We start from the raw sequence: 18328 nt of genomic DNA on the forward strand, positions 1-18328 counted from the left end.
AAAGGAAAATACGGGGCCGTTCCCCTCTCATTTGCAGTCGGCCCCCCGCCCCCGCTCCGTCCCTTTACATGTAATGGAGGAGGGGGCAATAAATGACCTTCAGAGTCTTTTCCAGTTCTGACTTTGGGAAGGGAGGAAGGCACTTCCGGTGACAGGAGGAGGGGGACGAAAAGGAAGAGGAAAGGGCGGAGGAGGAGCTGCCGCGCGTCGCCGAGGTGGCAGCGGCGGCCCCGCCCCGGCGCTCTCCCAGGGCCCCTAGCTTTCCGGGGGGCCTGGCGGAAATGAGCGGCGGCTCGGGGCGGGCGGACGGCGGGCCCCCAGAGCTGGGCGGGCGGCGCCGCCGGCTGGGGACAGGCCCCGCCCTGCCCGGCCCCGGAGGCCGCGGACCGGCGCGCGGGCGGGGCGCTCGGGGCCGCGCGCCACGCCCCCTGCGGCCGCCTGTCCTGCGGAGGCACGCCCCCTCCCGCCTCTCCGCCCCGACCCCTTCGGGGGGCCCAGGCGGGGCCGAAACCTCCTCCAGCGCCGCCGCCATCGTCCGCTCCGCGTCCCTAGCTCGGCGAAGGAGAGGCCTCGCGCCGGGACCCCTGTCGACTTCTGAGGTGGCCAGAGCCCCGCCGCGGCCCCCCGCCCCGAGCCCGGGTTTTCCTCCGCCCGCTCGCCCACCTGGCCTCGCGCCCGCCATCCCGCCGCGCCTCGGGATTCTTGTTCACCTGGCCTAGCCCCCTCCCCTGCACCTTGCCGCGCGCCCCTGGCTTCTCGGGTCTTCGATCCCGGTCCCCCAAGCCTCGTGCCCCTCACCCACCGGGGGGTCTCCTGTACACCCTTTTCAGGGCCTCACGTCTCCCCCACCGGCCTTGCTGCTCCAGTGCCTCCAGTCATGGGCGGCTTCAGCCCACCAGCCCCTCCTCCCAGCCCGTCGCGCCCTGGGCCCTCACGCCACCACCCTGGGTCTCTTGCTCCTGCAGACTCACTCTCCGATGGTTCAGTCATTGGAGCTAGCACTCCTTCCCATATACACTCGGGGTCTCGATTCCTCACTCCCCAAAACACACACCCCTCTGGGCTTCACATATCCCCTTCCCAGGTCTGCTGCCGCCTGTCCCAGGGCCCTGGGATTCACTTTAATACCAAGGCTGCCCTGCTCCCCCTGTCCCCTTCCCACTGCTCCAAACCATCTCACGCCATGCTGCACGCAGGGCCTTGGACCCTCCTTTTAACCCCCAAATTTTGAGTTCTTTCAGGACAAACACCCCACTGTTCCTCTGCTTAGGCCTGGCGCCACCCAGCCTGCAGCAGGCAACTCCTGGGCCCTGCTTTACCCCACCCAGCCCAACAGCTGTTGCCACATTTGCTGTCCTAACCCCTGGGTGTCCTTGATTTTCTGACCTCCCCTCTCACTCTAGCTTGCCTGTTCTCTTTTCCTTGTGTTGCCAGGTGCCAGGATGGTGGGGGAACTGCGCTACAGGGAATTCAGGGTGCCGCTGGGGCCGGGCTTGCACGCGTATCCTGATGAGCTGATCCGCCAGCGAGTGGGCCATGATGGGCATCCTGAGTACCAGATCCGCTGGCTCATCCTCCGGCGCGGGGATGACGGCGAAGGGGGCTCTAACCAAGTAGACTGCAAAGCTGAGCACATCCTGCTGTGGATGTCCAATGACGAGATCTATGCCAACTGCCACAAGATGCTGGGCGAGGACGGCCAGGTTATCGGGCCCTCCCAGGAGACAGCAGGGGAGGCTGGAGCCCTGGACAAGTCTGTGCTGGGGGAGATGGAAACCGATGTGAAGGCTCTGATTCAGAGGGCCCTTCGGCAGCTGGAGGAATGTGTGGGCACCATCCCTCCCGCTCCTCTGCTTCACACTGTCCATGTGCTTAGTGCCTATGCCAGCATTGAGCCCCTCACGGGGGTCTTCAAAGACCCCAGGGTGCTGGACTTGCTCATGCACATGCTCAGCAGTCCCGATTATCAAATTCGCTGGAGCGCAGGCCGGATGATACAAGCCCTGGCCTCCCATGATGCTGGTGAGGGGCAGTGTGGGGAGGAAGGGGGAGCAGGAGAGGGACTGGGTCAGCTTAGCCTCCCACAGGGCCCTGTGACAGGAGCCTCTGAGTGCATCGTTATGTAAATGATTCTGTTGCCCTTCTCTTAGGATTGGAAGAAAAGGAGGTGGGGAGGTGAATGTGGGCATCTCTGCTGGAAGGGGAGACTGAATCCTCAAGAACCTCCTATTGTCTTTCTATGTGGAGAAAGAGTTTAAACTATTGCATATGAAGCAGTAATAGGATAGGATGAGATAGTGAGCTTCGGCTTTTGAAGCGGATCAACAAATCATGTCATTCTTCGTGTGGGGTGGCAAAAGGAGTGAACTAAGAGAGTAGAGGGTCTAAGAGAGATGCCTGGGAAGGGCAAGGTTAGGGAGCCGTTACTCACTGGGGTTTGGGTTACAGGGACCCGGACCCAGATCCTTCTGTCACTGAGCCAGCAGGAGGCCATTGAGAAATACTTGGATTTTGACAGCCGCTGTGCTCTGCTGGCATTGTTTGCACAGGCCACACTCTCTGAACACCCCATGTCCTTTGAGGGCATTCAGCTGCCACAGGTATTCTGTGGGGAATGTTGGGAGGGAGCTGTGGACAAAATCGAAGGACCAGGTCTTGGCACCTGTCCACAGAGGACAGTGTGGAGAGAGGGGCTGAAGCTGGAGCAAGGGGGACGTAGGCCAAAGATTGTGTCCTACAGGTCCCCGGGAGGCTGCTCTTCTCCCTGGTGAAGCGCTATTTGCACGTCACCTCCCTCTTGGATCAGTTGAATGACAGCACTGCGGAACCCGGAGTCCAGAACTCCACTCCCGAGGAGTTGAGTGGGGAGAGGGGTCGGCTGGAGCTGGAGTTCAGCATGGCCATGGGCACCCTGATCTCGGAGCTGGTGCAGGCCATGCGCTGGGACTGGACCTCAAGCAGACAGGGGCCCTCGGCACGGCCTTCCTGTTCCATCTTCCAGCCCCAGCGGGCCGACGCAGGCCCGGGGCTCCCACCTGCCCAGGCCCTGCCCTCCCTCAGGAGGTCAAGGCGGTTTCGCCCTCGCTCTGAGTTTGCAAGCGGCAATACCTATGCCTTGTACGTGCGGGACACGCTGCAGCCGGGGATGAGAGTGCGGATGTTGGATGATTACGAGGAGATCAGTGCTGGGGATGAGGGCGAGTTCCGGCAGAGCAACAATGGCGTGCCCCCTGTGCAGGTGAGCTCGTGTGCGGTGGCCGGCCACTGTTGGGGGTCTGTCTTGGGTGGAGCATAGCTGGGGCTTCATGCTGGGGGCTCTGGCAGGCCACTCAAAGCAAAAACCTTCAGTAAGCTTGGATGGTGAAAGGGGGTCAGCAATTGAGAGGGGGGGCATTTGGATGGCTGAGAAAATCTGCCTTTAGGAGACTCTGAGGCCAGGAGGACTCACTCCCAGGAAGAAACTGATACAGCGAGACCATCCCAAAGGCCAAGTTTAGGAAGACAGTGCGGTTAAGACCAGGAGAAAGTGTAGGGGCGTAAGCCACCAAGGATAGGTGAGAGGAGAGGGAGAGGCTGTTCCCATCTGGGGAAGGCATCCTTTGTGTGCATGTGTGTGTTCTCTCTATACGATATGTTTTGCTCTTTGGAGGTTTCTCCAAACCTGGACATGTGATCACCCTGAGGGCTGTCTGTCCTCATCACTGGGCCACAGCCAATCATTAGGTGAGGTCTCTTCTCCTTCTCTCTCTCTTTTTCCCATTTCCCTCAGGTGTTGTGGGAGTCGACAGGCCGCACCTATTGGGTACACTGGCACATGCTGGAGATCCTGGGCTTTGAGGAAGACATTGAGGACGTGGTTGAGGCTGATGAGTACCGGGGGGCAGCGGCCAGTGGAGCTGTGGGTATAGGTGAGCCCAGAGGGGAAGCAGAGATCAGCTGTGAGCAGAGGAGCAGCGGGGTGGCTGGGCGGGCAGTGACATCTCTGTGCGCCTCTCGTTTCCACAGCCCTGCCCTCCTGGCGGTGGAAGCCCATGACAGAGCTCTACGCCGTGCCCTATGTGCTGCCTGAGGATGAGGACGCTGAGGAGAGTGAACACCTGAGTCAGGCCGAGTGGTGGGAGCTCCTCTTCTTCATCAAGAAGCTGGATGGACTTGACCATCAGGAGGTCATCCAGATCCTCCAAGAGAACCTGGATGGGGAGGTAGAGCCGCCCAGAGACACGCAGAGGCTGGAGGGCTGGACTGTGATGGAGCACTGGGAAGGCTCGGGATGGGAAGTGGAGGTTGATAGCATAAGGGCTGCAGGGGAGGGGCCTAGGATGTTCGGAGGCGTTAGCAAGCTGTTTGGGAGGAGCCCGCCATGAGAGATTTGGGATGGAGAAGGCGTGTGCAGAGCTGCCTTTCCCTGGCAAGTGCCTCTGGAGCCTCTGTGCCGGCAGAGCCGCCTGCAGTGAGAGCTTCTCCCCGATGACAGGTTCTGGATGACGAGATCCTGGCTGAGCTGGCCGTGCCCATGGAGTTGGCCCAGGACCTGCTGCTGGCTCTGCCACAGCGACTCGATGACAGCACTCTCAGGGATCTGCTCAACTGCCGTGTCTACAGGAAATACGGGCCCGAGGCCCTGGCAGGGCAGCCAGCCTACCCATCCCTGCTGGAAGCCCAGGGCCAGCCTCAGGAGTCAGCAGGCGCAGCCAGCGTGGAAGGTGGGGAGCCAAGCAGACAGCAGCTCTGCACACTGGCCTCTGGGAGGGCGTTAGCCAAGGAGAAATGTCTGGGCGGGTTTTTGTGCAGTCGTCCCTGGAAGAGACGGCACCTTAGGAAGGATCTGAAATTTCGAGATAAGCAGTGAATGGAGAAGCAGACGTGCTTCCTCCAGAGAATGAAGGAAGGTGTAAAGTTAGAGATTGAAGCCTTGAAAGCCCTCACATCGCATTTTTTCTGTTTCTAGAGAAAAACAGATTATTGCACCCTTCTAGATATAGGGAAATGCTTTGCTATTTGCAGACAAGACGCTCCTTTGCTATTTTAAGAATACGAAATAAAAAGTTTGTCATGAAGTTGTCTTATAAGTACATTAGGAGATGCTATGAGATCCCCAAAACCTAGCTTTTAGGGGGACAAAAGAAATGAAAACTCTTTTTAGGAGAAAGGAGGAAACGAGTTGAAAGTTGCGAATGTCGCTGCTTTTCTGACCCTCCGCATTGCTGACAGTGGCCAGCTCTCGTGACTTCCCCTTTCCTGTAGCAAAAGAAGCCCCGACTCGGTGCTCCGACACTCCCCTGCAGCGTCTGCTGGAGGGTTGCGGTCCAGCTGGGAAAATCTTCCTGGACCTGGAGCGAGCCCTCTGCTCAGAGGGGCCCCGGGAGATCGAGGTCAAGCCACTCCTGCTGCAGTTGCAGCGGCAGCCCCAGCCCTTCCTCGCAGTGATGCGGAGCCTCGACACTCCCGTGGCCAACAAGGCCCTGCACCTGGCCGTCCTGAGGTGAGGGGGTGAGGAGGGGCGGGGCCGGGCAGAGGGGTCTCTGCAGCTGGCTGCACGTCTCTCTCCTCCCGCCCACTGCTCCCCAGAATCCTGACGCAGCTGGTGGACTTCCCCGAGGCACTGCCGCTCCCCTGGCATGAGGCCATGGACGCCTGTATGGCCTGCCTGCGGTCCCCAGACACTGCCCGAGAGGTACCCCTGGCCTGCCCTGGGGAGATGCTGAGAGGGGGAGGATGCCAGGCAGCTGCCAGCAAGGCAGACCCCCTGGGCGGGGCTCAGGAGGGTACCATGGAGCCTTTGTGCTCTTGGTTGGGGTTTTGTTTTTAAACCTGAATTATATTTTTAAAAATAGGTCATACGTTCATGCAGTTCACAAATCGAAACAATATAACAGGTATAAACTGAAAATTCTTCTCTCAGTGCCCCCCACATGATTCTTGTTGGTAACCGCTGATATTAATTTTCCTTCCTGTGCTTCATTGTGCAAATGTGACCCAAACTGTGATCTTATTTACTATCTCCTTTGTTACATAAAAGATTCTATTACATTAAGAGCTGCAGTGGCTCCTGTTTGGCTGGGCCTGTGGAGGGAGGGGGGGTGAAGGACGCAGAGGGGACCATCACCTCCCAGAGTCCCCTGCCACGGAGCGCTCCTGGGCACAGAAGGCTTGGGAAGCGGTCAGAGAAGTAAGCTTATGGAGGCAGTGGGTGTGTGCAGCACACACTTTGGCAGCTACCCAGATTTTAGCTCTTGTGGGCTTTACTGAGTGCCCACACACACATCTGGTCCCTCTCGGCTTCCTCCCTGCCGTTAGGTGTCTGTGCTTGGGGCCTGAGCATCTCAAAACACAGCCCCACAACTCGTTCTTGGGACACCTGCTCCTGGAAAGAAACAACTGGGGATGCCCCATGCACCTATTGCCAGCATAATCAGTAGTCAAGAACCCCAGGGTCAAGGGCACCTCTTGGCTTTTCCATTGCAGTTTGTTTGGTTCTCTAATTTCCCCGAGCCCTCATGTCTCCCCATCCCTGTGTTTTCACTTCCTCACTCTCTGTTCACTGCAGTAGCCCTGGCCCCTAGCACACAGTAGGTGTGTCATCCGTAATACTGAAGACGCCTTGTGGTCCGTCCCCTTTATTGCCCTCCGCCTGCCCCCATCCCAGGTGCTCCAGGAGCTGATCCTCTTCCTGCACCGCCTGGCCTCGGTGAGCAGGGACTATGCGGTAGTGCTGAATCAGCTGGGAGCCCGAGATGCCATCTCCAAGGCCCTGGAAAAGCACCTGGGAAAGCTGGAGCTGGCTCAGGAGCTGCGGGACATGGTGTTCAAGTGTGAGAAGCATGCCCACCTCTACCGGAAACTCACCACCAACATCCTGGGAGGCTGTATCCAGGTCAGGGGGCAGGGCGGGGGGAAGCCTGTGGGTTTGCAGCTGGGTAAGAGTATGAAACCCGAGCAGTGGCAGGGGAAGGGGGTGTGTTCCTGAAGTTGGAAGGCAGGTGAGCCTAGTGAACCTGAGGGCATTTGTTCTTGGTCCCTCTTTCCCGGCTGGTCCAGCTCGGTCAGTGTTACAGAGTTAGTCCCGCTGCTGCTGGGGTCTTTCCTCCATGTGTTTCCGTGTCCCTGCCCCCGCCCTGCACCCCTTCTCTCCGATGTCCCGGCTGCAGATGGTGCTGGGCCAGATCGAAGACCACAGGCGAACCCACCGCCCCATCAACATCCCCTTCTTTGACGTGTTCCTCAGATACCTGTGCCAGGGTTCGTGCCTGTCCCCACATCACCCCAAGTCTCCACACCTTTGTCTGTTTTCCCTCCACACCTGCCAGGCTGTGACCGCCACTTCTTCCCACTTGCCCACAGGCTCCAGCGTGGAGGTGAGGGAGGACAAGTGCTGGGAGAAGGTGGAGGTGTCCTCCAACCCACACCGGGCCAGCAAGCTGACGGACCGCAACCCCAAGACCTACTGGGAGTCCAACGGCAGCGCCGGCTCCCACCGCATCACCCTACACATGCACCAGGGCATCCTTGTCAGGTAACATGCGCTCCATGCCCGTGCCTAGCCACACACCCGCGCTTCCTCGTGCCTTCCCTGCCGGTTGTCTTGGGGACGCACCCCCCCAGTGCCCTGAAGATGACCGAAGAGTCCCCTCGGCTGTATCTGCAAGTTCTGATTGGTTCCTCTGCCCCACTCCCAGGCAGCTGGCTCTGCTGGTGGCTGGCGAAGACTCAAGCTACATGCCGGCCAGGGTGGTGGTGTTCGGGGGTGACAGTGCCTCCTCCCTTAACACAGAACTCAACGCGGTAGGGATCCCTGCGCCATTAGGCCGCCCCTCACGGGACCTGCCCTCCTGCCCAGACTCCTAAGCGCCTATATTCCTCCCTGTCTTGAGCCCCATAGAAGGTGAAGCCCATCCCTGTGCCCATGTGGCGGCATCAGGCCCTGAGCAGTGAGTGCGGCTTTAGGACTCCTACGTCAGGACCCCGCATACCCCAGGGCTGGGGGCGGGAGGGACGCAGCAGGGGGTGGGGTGCTTTCGGCACTCCCATCTACACGTGCGATGGCACCCTCTGCTCCCCGCCCCCCCAGGTGAACGTGATGCCCTCCGCCAGCCGGGTGGTCCTCCTGGAGAACCTGAACCGCTTCTGGCCCGTCATCCAGATCCGCGTAAAGCGCTGCCAGCAGGTGGGGCGGGGGAGGGGCGGCCACGGGCACAGGGCTCTGCACCCTGTGACCATTTGCAGGTCTTGGGCCACCACTCCAGCCCATCCTGAGGAGGGTGTGGGGCTGGTGGAAGTGGGCTTGCGTGCGTTGCAGGGCGGCATCGACACGCGCATTCGGGGGTTGGAGGTCCTGGGCCCCAAGCCCACGTTCTGGCCGGTGTTCCGGGAGCAGCTGTGTCGCCACACACGCCTCTTCTACATGGTCCGGGCTCAGGCTTGGAGCCAGGACATCTCAGAGGACCGCAGGAGCCTCCTGCACCTGAGCTCCAGGTGTGTGTGTGTGCGTACCTGTATGTGTGAGAGGGGTAGCCGGCAATCTTAGGCTGGTGGACACAGGAATCACTTAGGCCTCCAGCCCCCAACACCTTCTTCCCCGTCCTCCTCCCCAGACTCAACGGGGCTCTACGCCAGGAACAGAATTTTGCCGATCGCTTCCTCCCAGACCATGAAGCCGCCCGAGCACTGGGCAAGACCTGCTGGGAGGCCCTGGTCAGCCCCCTGGTGCAGAACATCACCTCCCCTGGTAACCGTCCCCGCCATGGCCCCTTTACCATCCTGTTGCTCAGCCCCACTCACGGGCCCCTCCTTGCTCTACCCTCGAGCCACCTGGGTTATGCTCTTGGCCCTTTTGATACCTGCGTTCATTCGGTACCCCCGAGCCCCCCTTCTCACAGCCCAGGGGCCGCCTCCTTTCCCACGTCTGCTGGGTGCCGGCTGACACCACGCGGTCAGGAGGGGCCTTGCTACCTCCCGTGTCATTCTGTCCCGGTGCTCTTCCTCGGCACTCCCGTCCGCCCAGCTTCCCCGTGTCCCCTGCGTGTCCCCTGCGTGTCCCCTGCAGACATGCGCTGCCTTGACTTGTTTTCCCCGCACCTCTAGATGAGGATGGTGTCAGCCCCCTGGGCTGGCTGCTGGACCAGTACCTGGAGTGTCGGGAGGCTGCCCACAACCCCCAGAGCCGCGCAGCCGCTTTCTCCTCGCGGGTGCGCCGCCTCACCCACCTGCTGGTGCACGTGGAGCCCTGCGAGGCGCCCCCTCCAGTGGTGGCCGCTCCTCGGGCCCGTGAGTGCTGGGGGCTCAGGCGGGAGTTCGGTTGGGGGCCTTCCTTCCCCCAACTCACAGACTACAGGCCTCTGTCCCCCCTCGCCCTCCCCTCCCTGCACGCCCCGCGTGCATGTTCATCTTCTGGTTTGTGTCACCCGCGCCCGGGAGCATCGTTTTGGGCGGCGGCATGTCAGGAAAGGCCCGCGGCTCGCCCAGGAGCTGAGGGCTGCCTGTGCCTTGCCTTGGTCCCTTCCGCTGTCTCCACAGGGGGCAGAAACAGAAGCCATGACTGGAGCTCCCTGGCCACCCGGGGGCTTCCCAGCAGCATCATGAGAAACTTGACCCGCTGCTGGCGGGCGGTGGTGGAGGAGCAGGTGGGTGGGAGCAGGGCTGCAGGTGGTTGCAGGGCGAGGGCAGAACTGTTCCGGTGGTGTGTTGGGCTGCCCTTCACACTGCCGTCCCTTCCCGCCATCCAGGTGAGCAGTTTTCTGACCTCACGCTGGCGGGATGAGGATTTTGTGCCCCGCTACTGCGAACATTTCAGTAATCTGCAGAAGTCCAGCTCCGAGCTGTTTGGGCCACGGGCGGCCTTCTTGCTAGCGCTGCAGAACGGCTGTGCCAATGCCCTGCTGAAGCTCCCTTTCCTCAGAGCTGCCCACGTAAGCCTCCCACCCTCCCCTCCCTTGGGACCTCTGCCCATAAATTCTCCCTTCCCCTCCTCAGGATGGCCCACTCTTTCATTCCCACTCCACAAGGAGCATGTACTGGTATAGAGCCATGTTATCAAAAATTCAAAAAAAAAGATGGGAATTTCCTGGCGGTCCAGTGGTTAGGACTCTGTGCTTTCACTGCTGTGGGCCTGGGTTCGATCCCTGGTCAGGGAACTAAGATCCTGCATGCCATGCTATGCGGCCAAAAAAAGTAAAAGAAAAAAATGACCCTCTTTGTACTGTCCTAATGTATCTCAGCATACTTCTATTTGTGTGCTTGATTTCACAGTTTACCCACAAGTAGCTAAAATGTTTTATCCTGTTTTCTTTTGACCCTTACGTCACAAGCCATTTTCAGTGTTGCTATTTGTCCTCAAATTTTTGCATAAATTCCATCTAATGGATGTACTGTAATTTACCCCACCATTCCTGTCATTCCACAAATATTTAATAAGCGCTTAAAATGTGTCAGGCACTGTGATAAGAGCTGAAGATAGACGAAGACCCTTCCTTCAAAGTTTACAGCCTCCTAGGGAAGATGTACAGTTAAGCAAAGCGCCGTGGTAAGCAGAGAACAGCACCGTGAGAGCCGGGAAGCGCGGCTGTAGCAATGTGGTGTGGCCATCTTTGTACACATACCTTACGTGCATACTTCCTTTCATTGCTCTTTGCTTTATTGTGCTTTGCAGATAATGCTTTTTTTTTTTTTTTTTTTTACAAATTGAAGGTTTGTGGCAAGACTGCATTGTCAGGTGATGGTCAGCATTTCTTAGCAATAAAGCATCGTTTTATTAAGATGTGTACACTTTTAGGCACAGTGCTATTGCACACTTAACAGACTACAGTATAATGTAAACATACTTTTATATGCACTGGGAAGCCAGAAAATTTGTGTGATTCACTGTATTGCAGTGGCCTGGAGACAGACCAGCAACAGTTCTGAGGTGTGCCTGTGTCTCCTTACATTGAGTTATTATTGCTAGTTTGATTTTATTTTATTGTATTTTGATTTTTTTTTATTAATAATTTATTTATTTGGCTGTGTTGGGTCTTTGTTGCTGCATGCAGGCTTTCTCTAGTTGCGGAGAGCAGGGGCTACTCTTTGTTTTGGTGCGTGGGCTCCTCATTGCCATGGCTTCTTTTGTTGCGGAGCACGGGCTCCAGGCGCGTGGGCTTCAGTAGTTGCAGCACACGGGCTCTAGAGTGTAGGCTCAGTAGTTGTGGCACATGGGCCCAGCTGCTCTGTGGCGTGTGGGATTTTCCTGGAGCAGGGATCAAACCCGTGTCCTCTGCACTGGCAGGCGGATTCTCAACCACTGCGCCACCAGGGAAGTCCTAGTTTGATTTTAGACATGCTAAATGATGAAAATGATGAGAACAGTTTTCATCACTGTTCGTGTTGTTAATGTACACAGTTCATGATTTTATGAGTCTTATAAAATCACTGACCAGTTGATGAAGCTGCTAGCCATTCATATCTCCTTCCTCAGACCCTCCACCTGCCCACACTCACCTCCTCCATGCTCTCCTTCATAGTTTTCCATTGCTCTCCCCACCGCCCAGGTAAGCGAGCAGTTTGCCCGGCACATCGACCAGCGGATCCAGGGCAGCCGGATCGGTGGGGCCCGGGGGATGGAGATGCTGGCTCAGCTGCAGCGGTGCCTGGAAACTGTCCTGATCTTCTCTGGCCTGGAGATAGCCACCACTTTCGAGCATTACTACCAGTGAGTGTGGACTGAGGGAGTGGGAGGCGGGGGAGGCAGGAGGATGGGCAAGGCCAGCCCTCGCGGCTGGGAGGCTGGGGTCCTGGATGGGGAGGCCTTGCCGAGCGCCCCCACTGAGGCTCGGCCTGGGCTGTGTGCGCTGCAGGCACTACATGGCAGACCGCCTCCTGGGCATGGGCTCGAGCTGGCTGGAGGGGGCCGTGCTGGAGCAGATCGGCCCCTGCTTCCCCAACCGCCTCCCCCAGCAGATGTTGCGGAGCCTGAGCACCTCGGAGGAGCTGCAGCACCAGTTCCACGTGTACCAGCTGCAGCGGCTCGATCAGGAACTCCTGAAGCTGGAGGACTCAGAGAAGAAGATTCAGGTGGGTGCCTGGGAGGGCATTAGCAAGTGGGAGAGTGGGAAGCAGAGAGAGGCGTGGGGCAAACCAGAGCAGCCCGCTGGCTTTGGGGCGCCCTGTGTTCTGTCTTCAGGTGAGCCGCGAGGCCAGCGGCAGGGGCCGCGAGAGAGGGACTGGAGAGGGAGCTGCGCTGGAAGCTGGGGCAGCAGTGGCGGCCGGCGTGGCAGGGGAGGAGGCGGAGGAGGAGGACGAGAACGAGGACCTGTACTATGAAGGGGCGATGCCAGAAGTGTCTGTGCTTGTCCTGTCACCACGCTGCTGGCCCACCGCCTCCATCTGCCACACGCTCAACCCCAGAACCTGCCTGCCGGCCTATCTGAGGGGCACCTTGAACCGATACTCCAACTTCTACAACAAGAGTGAGCGGCTGGGCTGAGGGAACTGGCGGCTGGGAAGAGGATGGAACGCTGGGAAAGAACCGGGGCTTGAGGGGCCCCCTGGGGTTGGCAGCCTTCATGGCCTAGATTTGAAAAGAAAGGGCAGGAGCTTAGGTGTGGGGTGGGGGGTTGGGCTACAGGCACCGGATCTCCGGACTATTGACTTTTCTGTCCTTAACGTAAGACCCGGGGCTCCCTTTATGGGTGGCAGGGAGGATGGAGGCAGAAGGCACCCGAGGCCACCAGAAAGTGGTAGGTGTCCGGCTCCCGGTCAGTCATCATACCCTGATCTGCCCACTGTGGGCTGGTCCTGGGCTGGGCAGTGGAGGGCAAGACTTAGGCCCTGCTCCCAGGGAGCTCCTGCACTAGCGGGGAGACGCTGTTTCCAGTTTCACGAGAGCCCCAGCACTCCCTCACTTCGTGGCTTTGTCTCCCTTAAAAATTGGGGAACTCCTCGAAGGCACTAGTCACAGCCTGCCTGGCACTGGCTGGGAGCCCAGACACCTGAGGCTGACCCGGGAGGCAGACACAGAGAAGGCTGAGCTCTGGAAGCTCAGATCAGGAACCGCCGAGTCCAGAAACGCTGGGCCCCGGGTCTGCAGAGAATAACGGGGGCAAAGCTCCGCCGATGGTGCGTCCTCACCAGCCCCTCGACTCCCTCCTCTTCTCTGACACTCTTCAGGGGAGAGCTACCCGGCCCTAGAGCGGGCCCCGCAGCAGCGACTGCAGTGGACGTGGCTGGGCCGGGCTGAGCTGCAGTTCGGGGACCAGACGCTGCATGTGTCCACCGTGCAGATGTGGCTGCTGCTGCATCTCAACGAGCAGAAGGTGGCCCAGCCCCTGCGCCTTCCTGCTCCCTCCCACCTGTCCCTCCCCTTTCTTCCCTCCACCCTCTCTGCTCCACCCCCTGGGGAGGCCCTGATGCGCCTCTCCTCTTCCTAAGGCTGTCTCCATGGAGCGTCTGCTGGAGCTCTCAGGGCTCTCCCCGGACATGCTGAATCAGGCGATTGGGCCTCTTACTTCTTCGAGGGGCCCCCTGGACCTTCATGAGACAAAGGATGCCCCAGGAGGTCTGTACTTAGGGCACCGGGGCCTCTGCCCTGAGCTGGGGCTAGCCTCTTCACGGCCCCCTGCCAAGTGACCGGCGCTTATTTCAGGGGTGCTCAAGATTCGAGATGACAGCGAGGAACCCAGGCCTCGGAGGGGCCACGTGTGGCTTGTCCCAGCACAGACATACCTGAAAGCTGAGGACGAAGAGGGCCGGGACTTGGAGAAGAGGCGAAACCTTCTCAACTGCCTTATCGTCCGAGTCCTCAAGGCCCGTGGGGACGAGGGGCTGCACATTGACCAGCTTGTCTGCCTGGTAGGCAGGGGTGGGTGCTGGGTGAGGGGGCTTTCCCAGGGGCAGGGGGCCGTCCACAGGAGGAGGTGGATCCACATTTGAAGTCTCTGGCTCACTGTGGAGCCTGTAGGTGGGTGAGGAGTGAGGTTGGGGTGCACTTGATGGCCTCTCTGTCCTGGGACTGGGAGCTAGAGGTGGGGTAAGCTGGGCGTCTCTGACCTCTCATTTCCTACCCCAGGTGCTGGAGGCTTGGCAGAAGGGCCCGTGTCCTCCCAGGGGCTTGGTCAGCAGTCTTGGCAGGGGGTCCACCTGTGGCAGTGCCGACGTCCTCTCCTGCATCCTGCACCTCCTGGGCAAGGGCACAGTGAGACGCCAGGATGACCGGCCCCAGATGCTGTCCTATGCGGTCCCGGTGACTGTGATGGAACCTCACACCGAGTCCCTGAACCCAGGCTCCTCGGGCCCCAACCCTCCCCTCACCTTCCACACCCTGCAGATTCGCTCCCGGGGCGTGCCCTATGCCTCCTGCACCAGCACCCAGAGCTTCTCTACCTTCCGGTAGCCCTGGAGACGGGCTCAGGGCTAGATAGGGCCGGGGGCTTTCTAGAGAATAAAGTGCAGAAGTCTGATTACTTGGCGTGTGTGGTGACTGCTAGGGATCTGACTGGGGCAGGGGCTTCCCTGGATGAAAGGGGAGGAGCCCTCCGCTCTGAGGCGGTCTCATTCCGTGCGGGGAGTCACTCTTCCAGGAGTCCCTCTTCGGGTGAGGATGGCAGGCTGGGGAGAAGGGTAGAGGGAGTTGGGGGAGACTGAGCATCCCCCTCTCAGCCGGGGGGTTAAGTGGACTCTGGGGATGGGCCTTTTCAGGAGGTATGTGGTCAGAAGTGCTTTCACCTGGCAGGCTGGAGATTCAAGCCTATCTTGCCACAAGCTGGATGGTTTGCAACTTCAGCAGGGTCTGTTTTCCTTGTCTGTGGAATTGGACCAGTCACTGTGGGACTCTGACAAGTACCAGGTGTGGGAGCATCTGACATGGTGAAGACTTTGCCACAAAAGAAGTCCCTCGGGCTTCCTAGGTAGCGCAGTGGTTCAGAATCCGCCCGCTAATGCAGGGGACACGAGTTCAAGCCCTGGTCTGGGAAGATCCCACATCTGGAGCAACTAAGCCCGTGCGCCGCAGCTACTGAGGCTGCGCTCTAGAGCCTGTGAACCACAACTACTGAAGATCGTGTGCCTAGAGCCCGTGCTCTGCAACAAGAGGAGCCACCACAATAAGAAGCCTGCACGCTGCAATGAAGAATAGCCCCTGCTCTCCACAACTACAGAAAGCCCATGCTCCGCAACAAAGACCCAACACAGCCAATAAATAAATAAATAAATGTTTAAAAAAAAAAAAAAAAAAAGAAGTCCCTCTTTTGGCCACCACACTTAGCAGTGTGGTGCACAGCACCTTCCTGAGGTGAGGTTGACGGGGGAGGCCGAGGTAACGGACCCTTATGGCCACTACAGGCACCCAGGACCTTAATGCGTGTTCCACCTGGATGCTCTAGGATCTGGGTTGGAAGCCGACCTAGAAGGAACTGCAGCTCCCACGGGCTCCTCCTCCTTGCCCCTCTCCACTCCGCTGCCTCTGACCCCCTCAGGCTGTGCAGAGCTGCACACTGTCGCCAGAGCCAGACCCAGCTCGCCCCAGAGGCAGGCCGGGTGCTCTGCTGCTATGGTTGGCCCCCCAGCCCCACCCACAGAGGCCGGGCAGGTTGGGCTAGGGGACCCAGGGCCAGGGGTGGAGCTGTGTGTCTGGGCAGGGCTGTTGGGGGGAAGGGAAGGAGTGACCCAGGCATCCTGAGTCCACAGCTAGGTGACTAGAAAGCTACAGAAGAGTCAGGTGGTGAGAGGGGGCACAGAGGCCAGACAGAGGGAGCTGGGTGCCACCCAGAACTGACATTTGGAATAGAATCTGGAAGGGAAAAAGAAGCCAGGGCTTGGGAGTTGGGAATGAGGCAGGACGAGGCAACAAAGCGAAGTGTGGACACAGGGCACAGGCGTGCTTTGCAGTGTGGTGGCCCCATGGTGCCACTGGTGGTTCTCACAGCAGAACAGTCCTGTTGGCCCTTGCTATTCTGAGACAGCAGACAGACAGGTGGCAGCAGCGGGCACACTGCGGTTGCTGCAGTTGGTCACCTGGGTGCCTCTCCACCTTTGTGCCAGAGGTCATTGCTTCTCTCTCACTGGCCCAGGCCATGCCCTCGTTCTTGAGCCAACTCTTTGGCGCCAGTGCTTTTTGCTTCTCTGGTTTCTCATGCTCTTTATGAGCCTATCCTTTACCACAGAAACACCGAGAGCCCCCGGGCTCCAGCAGCCAGGCCAGCGTGCACCACATGCCGAGACCAGATGGGACTTTCTCCCACTGCCACCCAGTGCTGCTGCTGCCCTCGCGGGCTCTGGCGTGGGCTGAGCTCCAGGCCACTAGTCTCACCCATTGCACGCGATCAACCCTATTCATCCTCCTCAGTTATCCTGCCCCACTGTCTCCCACAGGGTACCCACCTGCTCATCTGCAATGGACACGTCTCCAACAGTTCTTAAAGGAAGAACACACCACCCACGACCCCCAAACCCTGCAAGTTCCTGTCTGCAGTCCAGCTCCTAATGCTGCCCACTGGCATCCACACAGTCTAACCCTCCTTCGACGCGCCTGCCTGATTTGCCCGAATCCAGCCATCCAGGCGAGCAGTCCTTTCTGCCTTTCTCTCACCAGCACCAGTAAAAAGCTGAGCCTCCTTTCCTGCCCTCAGGACTTTCCATCTCTACAGGGCAAACTCTTCCTGGCTGACTCGGGATGAAAGTTTGCTTCCCTGATCCCCCTGTGAGACCTTCCTCACAGCCTCAATTCCTTATATCCCTTTAGCTGGTTTGCACACCAAGGACCACATAACGATCCCATTTACATGAGATGTCCCCAAATTGGCAAATCTAGAGACAGAATGTGGTTTAGGTTTAGTGGTTGCCTAGAGTTGGGGGGATTGGGAAGAACTGAGGAGTGACTGCTGAAAGGTATGAGGTTTCTTTTTGGGGTGTCAAAATGTTACAAAATCATGGTGATGGTCACATAATTCTGTGAATAGAGTAAAAACCACTGAATTGTACACTTTAAGTGGGCAAATTGTATGGTTTGTGAACTGTATCTCAACAAAGCTGTCAACAATAAAAACCAAAACCAACCGAAGCAACCCACAGCTGAAGCTCAGAGCTCTACTATGTCTCCTCTGGTTCCTTGCTGAAGCAGAAAAGTGGCAGTCTGGAGGCTTCGGGGCCAATACAGCCTTGTGATAGACATACATCATGGTTTCTTGACCACCCGTCACCTGAACCCCCTTCTTGTGCTTCAAAATCCCCTACCACAAACCTACATAGAAGGTAGAGCCTACTGCCACCATATAAAAGATGAGACACTTCCCTTCCCAGCATCCCCCTTGCAGCCAGGTGACTTGATGCCCCTGCCGGGAATGTCTCAGTCCAAAGCAGAGGGGGGAAGTTGAGCACCTTTGGTGGCAGCAATGACATCTTCACACCAGCACTGGTTCTGGCAGGACTTTTAACTGCTCTGACTTTATCCCCCACCCCTTTTTTCTGAGCTTCTCTCCAGCCTTAGTGTTTCTGTGAGCTCAGTAGTTTGTCTTTTTTATCAGCCAGAAAACTCTTTGCTCAAAGGGAGATACCTTAGCTTGTGATCCTACATCTTCCTTTCCTTTCTAGCTGTTATTTTTTAATTTTTAATTTTTGTTTCTGGCCAAGCCACACAGCACAGGGGATCTTAGTTCCCTGACCAGGCATGGAACCCGTGCCCCTTGTTGTGGAAGCTCGAAGTCCGAAACACCAGACCACCAGGGAATATCCTATAGCTGCTTTTTAGACGTTAATCTTTCTAACGTTCTGTAGTTTCTGTGATCTACCTAGGTCCCCAACCCTGCTGTCTGTGATTATCTGGTCTTCCTGATTCTTAGACTTCATAAATTATCAATTATAGAAAATTCTCTTCCTCTTTAGCATCCTCCCTCCCTCTGGAACTGAGCTGTGTCACATCTCCTCACGCTATCCTCCACGTTGCTTAACCTCTTCTCCTGAATTTCCATGTCTCTCTAACCCTGGGCTCCATCTGTGTCACTTCTTCACGTCTACTTCCAGTTCATTCTCCTTCTAGGTGTGTCTAATTTGCTGCTTAGCCATAAAGTTCCTAACATCAAATAGTACTTTTTTCATTAAAAATTTTTTAATCAAACCAATTTCGTCCTTTTTGATATTTTTTCATTAGTCATAGCTTTACTTTACACATAAGTAAGACATTTTTTATTTTGTATTTTATACTTCCAACATCTTGGTCTTTGCTGGTCTGATTCTTTTGCTTTGTTCCTAATGACCCTTGCTTATGGGGTTTTTTTTCCTTGTGTGCCTTGTTTCCACTGTAAGCTCATATTCCTTGAAATTTTATCGGAAAGAATTCCTTGAGGCCTGGGTTTAAAGTACAATCCTC

At 57.6% G+C, this 18328-nt stretch overlaps 1 protein-coding gene across 3 annotated transcripts; it reads left to right on the forward strand.

Annotated features, from left to right (window-relative positions):
• Positions 1–371: 371 nt before the first annotated feature.
• Positions 372–15153, forward strand: CUL7 (cullin 7). 3 transcript variants are annotated; one of them, XM_057699559.1, is made up of 26 exons: positions 372–599; positions 1435–2022; positions 2449–2600; positions 2741–3238; positions 3770–3908; positions 4006–4202; positions 4475–4703; positions 5245–5482; positions 5569–5674; positions 6647–6874; positions 7149–7239; positions 7342–7513; positions 7677–7782; positions 8069–8164; positions 8297–8472; positions 8592–8725; positions 9082–9264; positions 9514–9620; positions 9723–9905; positions 11520–11680; positions 11826–12042; positions 12152–12437; positions 13138–13283; positions 13399–13525; positions 13613–13818; positions 14036–15153. In XM_057699559.1, the coding sequence occupies exons 2-26, from the start codon at positions 1443–1445 to the stop codon at positions 14357–14359; spliced, it is 5082 nt and encodes a 1693-aa protein (XP_057555542.1). In that variant the 5' UTR covers positions 372–599; positions 1435–1442; the 3' UTR covers positions 14360–15153. The 3 variants fall into 3 exon arrangements, with proteins under 3 accessions (XP_057555542.1, XP_057555541.1, XP_057555543.1); XM_057699558.1 differs by having other exon boundaries at positions 9082–9620; XM_057699560.1 differs by lacking the exons at positions 13138–13283; positions 13399–13525; positions 13613–13818; positions 14036–15153 and having other exon boundaries at positions 9082–9620; positions 12115–12431.
• Positions 15154–18328: the final 3175 nt, after the last annotated feature.

Source organism: Hippopotamus amphibius, chromosome 11, assembly GCF_030028045.1.
Source record: "Hippopotamus amphibius kiboko isolate mHipAmp2 chromosome 11, mHipAmp2.hap2, whole genome shotgun sequence".
NCBI classification, from domain to species: Eukaryota; Metazoa; Chordata; class Mammalia; order Artiodactyla; family Hippopotamidae; genus Hippopotamus; species Hippopotamus amphibius.

Excerpts from the sequence above, each read along its gene's own strand:
- CUL7 (XM_057699558.1), top strand. The coding sequence starts at position 1,443 with ATGGTGGGGGAACTGCGCTACAGGGAATTCAGGGTGCCGCTGGGGCCG. Across the intron at positions 4,203-4,474 it reads AAGAGAACCTGGATGGGGAG|GTTCTGGATGACGAGATCCT; the intron begins GTAGAGCCGCCC and ends CCCCGATGACAG. Across the intron at positions 5,675-6,646 it reads CCCCAGACACTGCCCGAGAG|GTGCTCCAGGAGCTGATCCT; the intron begins GTACCCCTGGCC and ends CCCCCATCCCAG.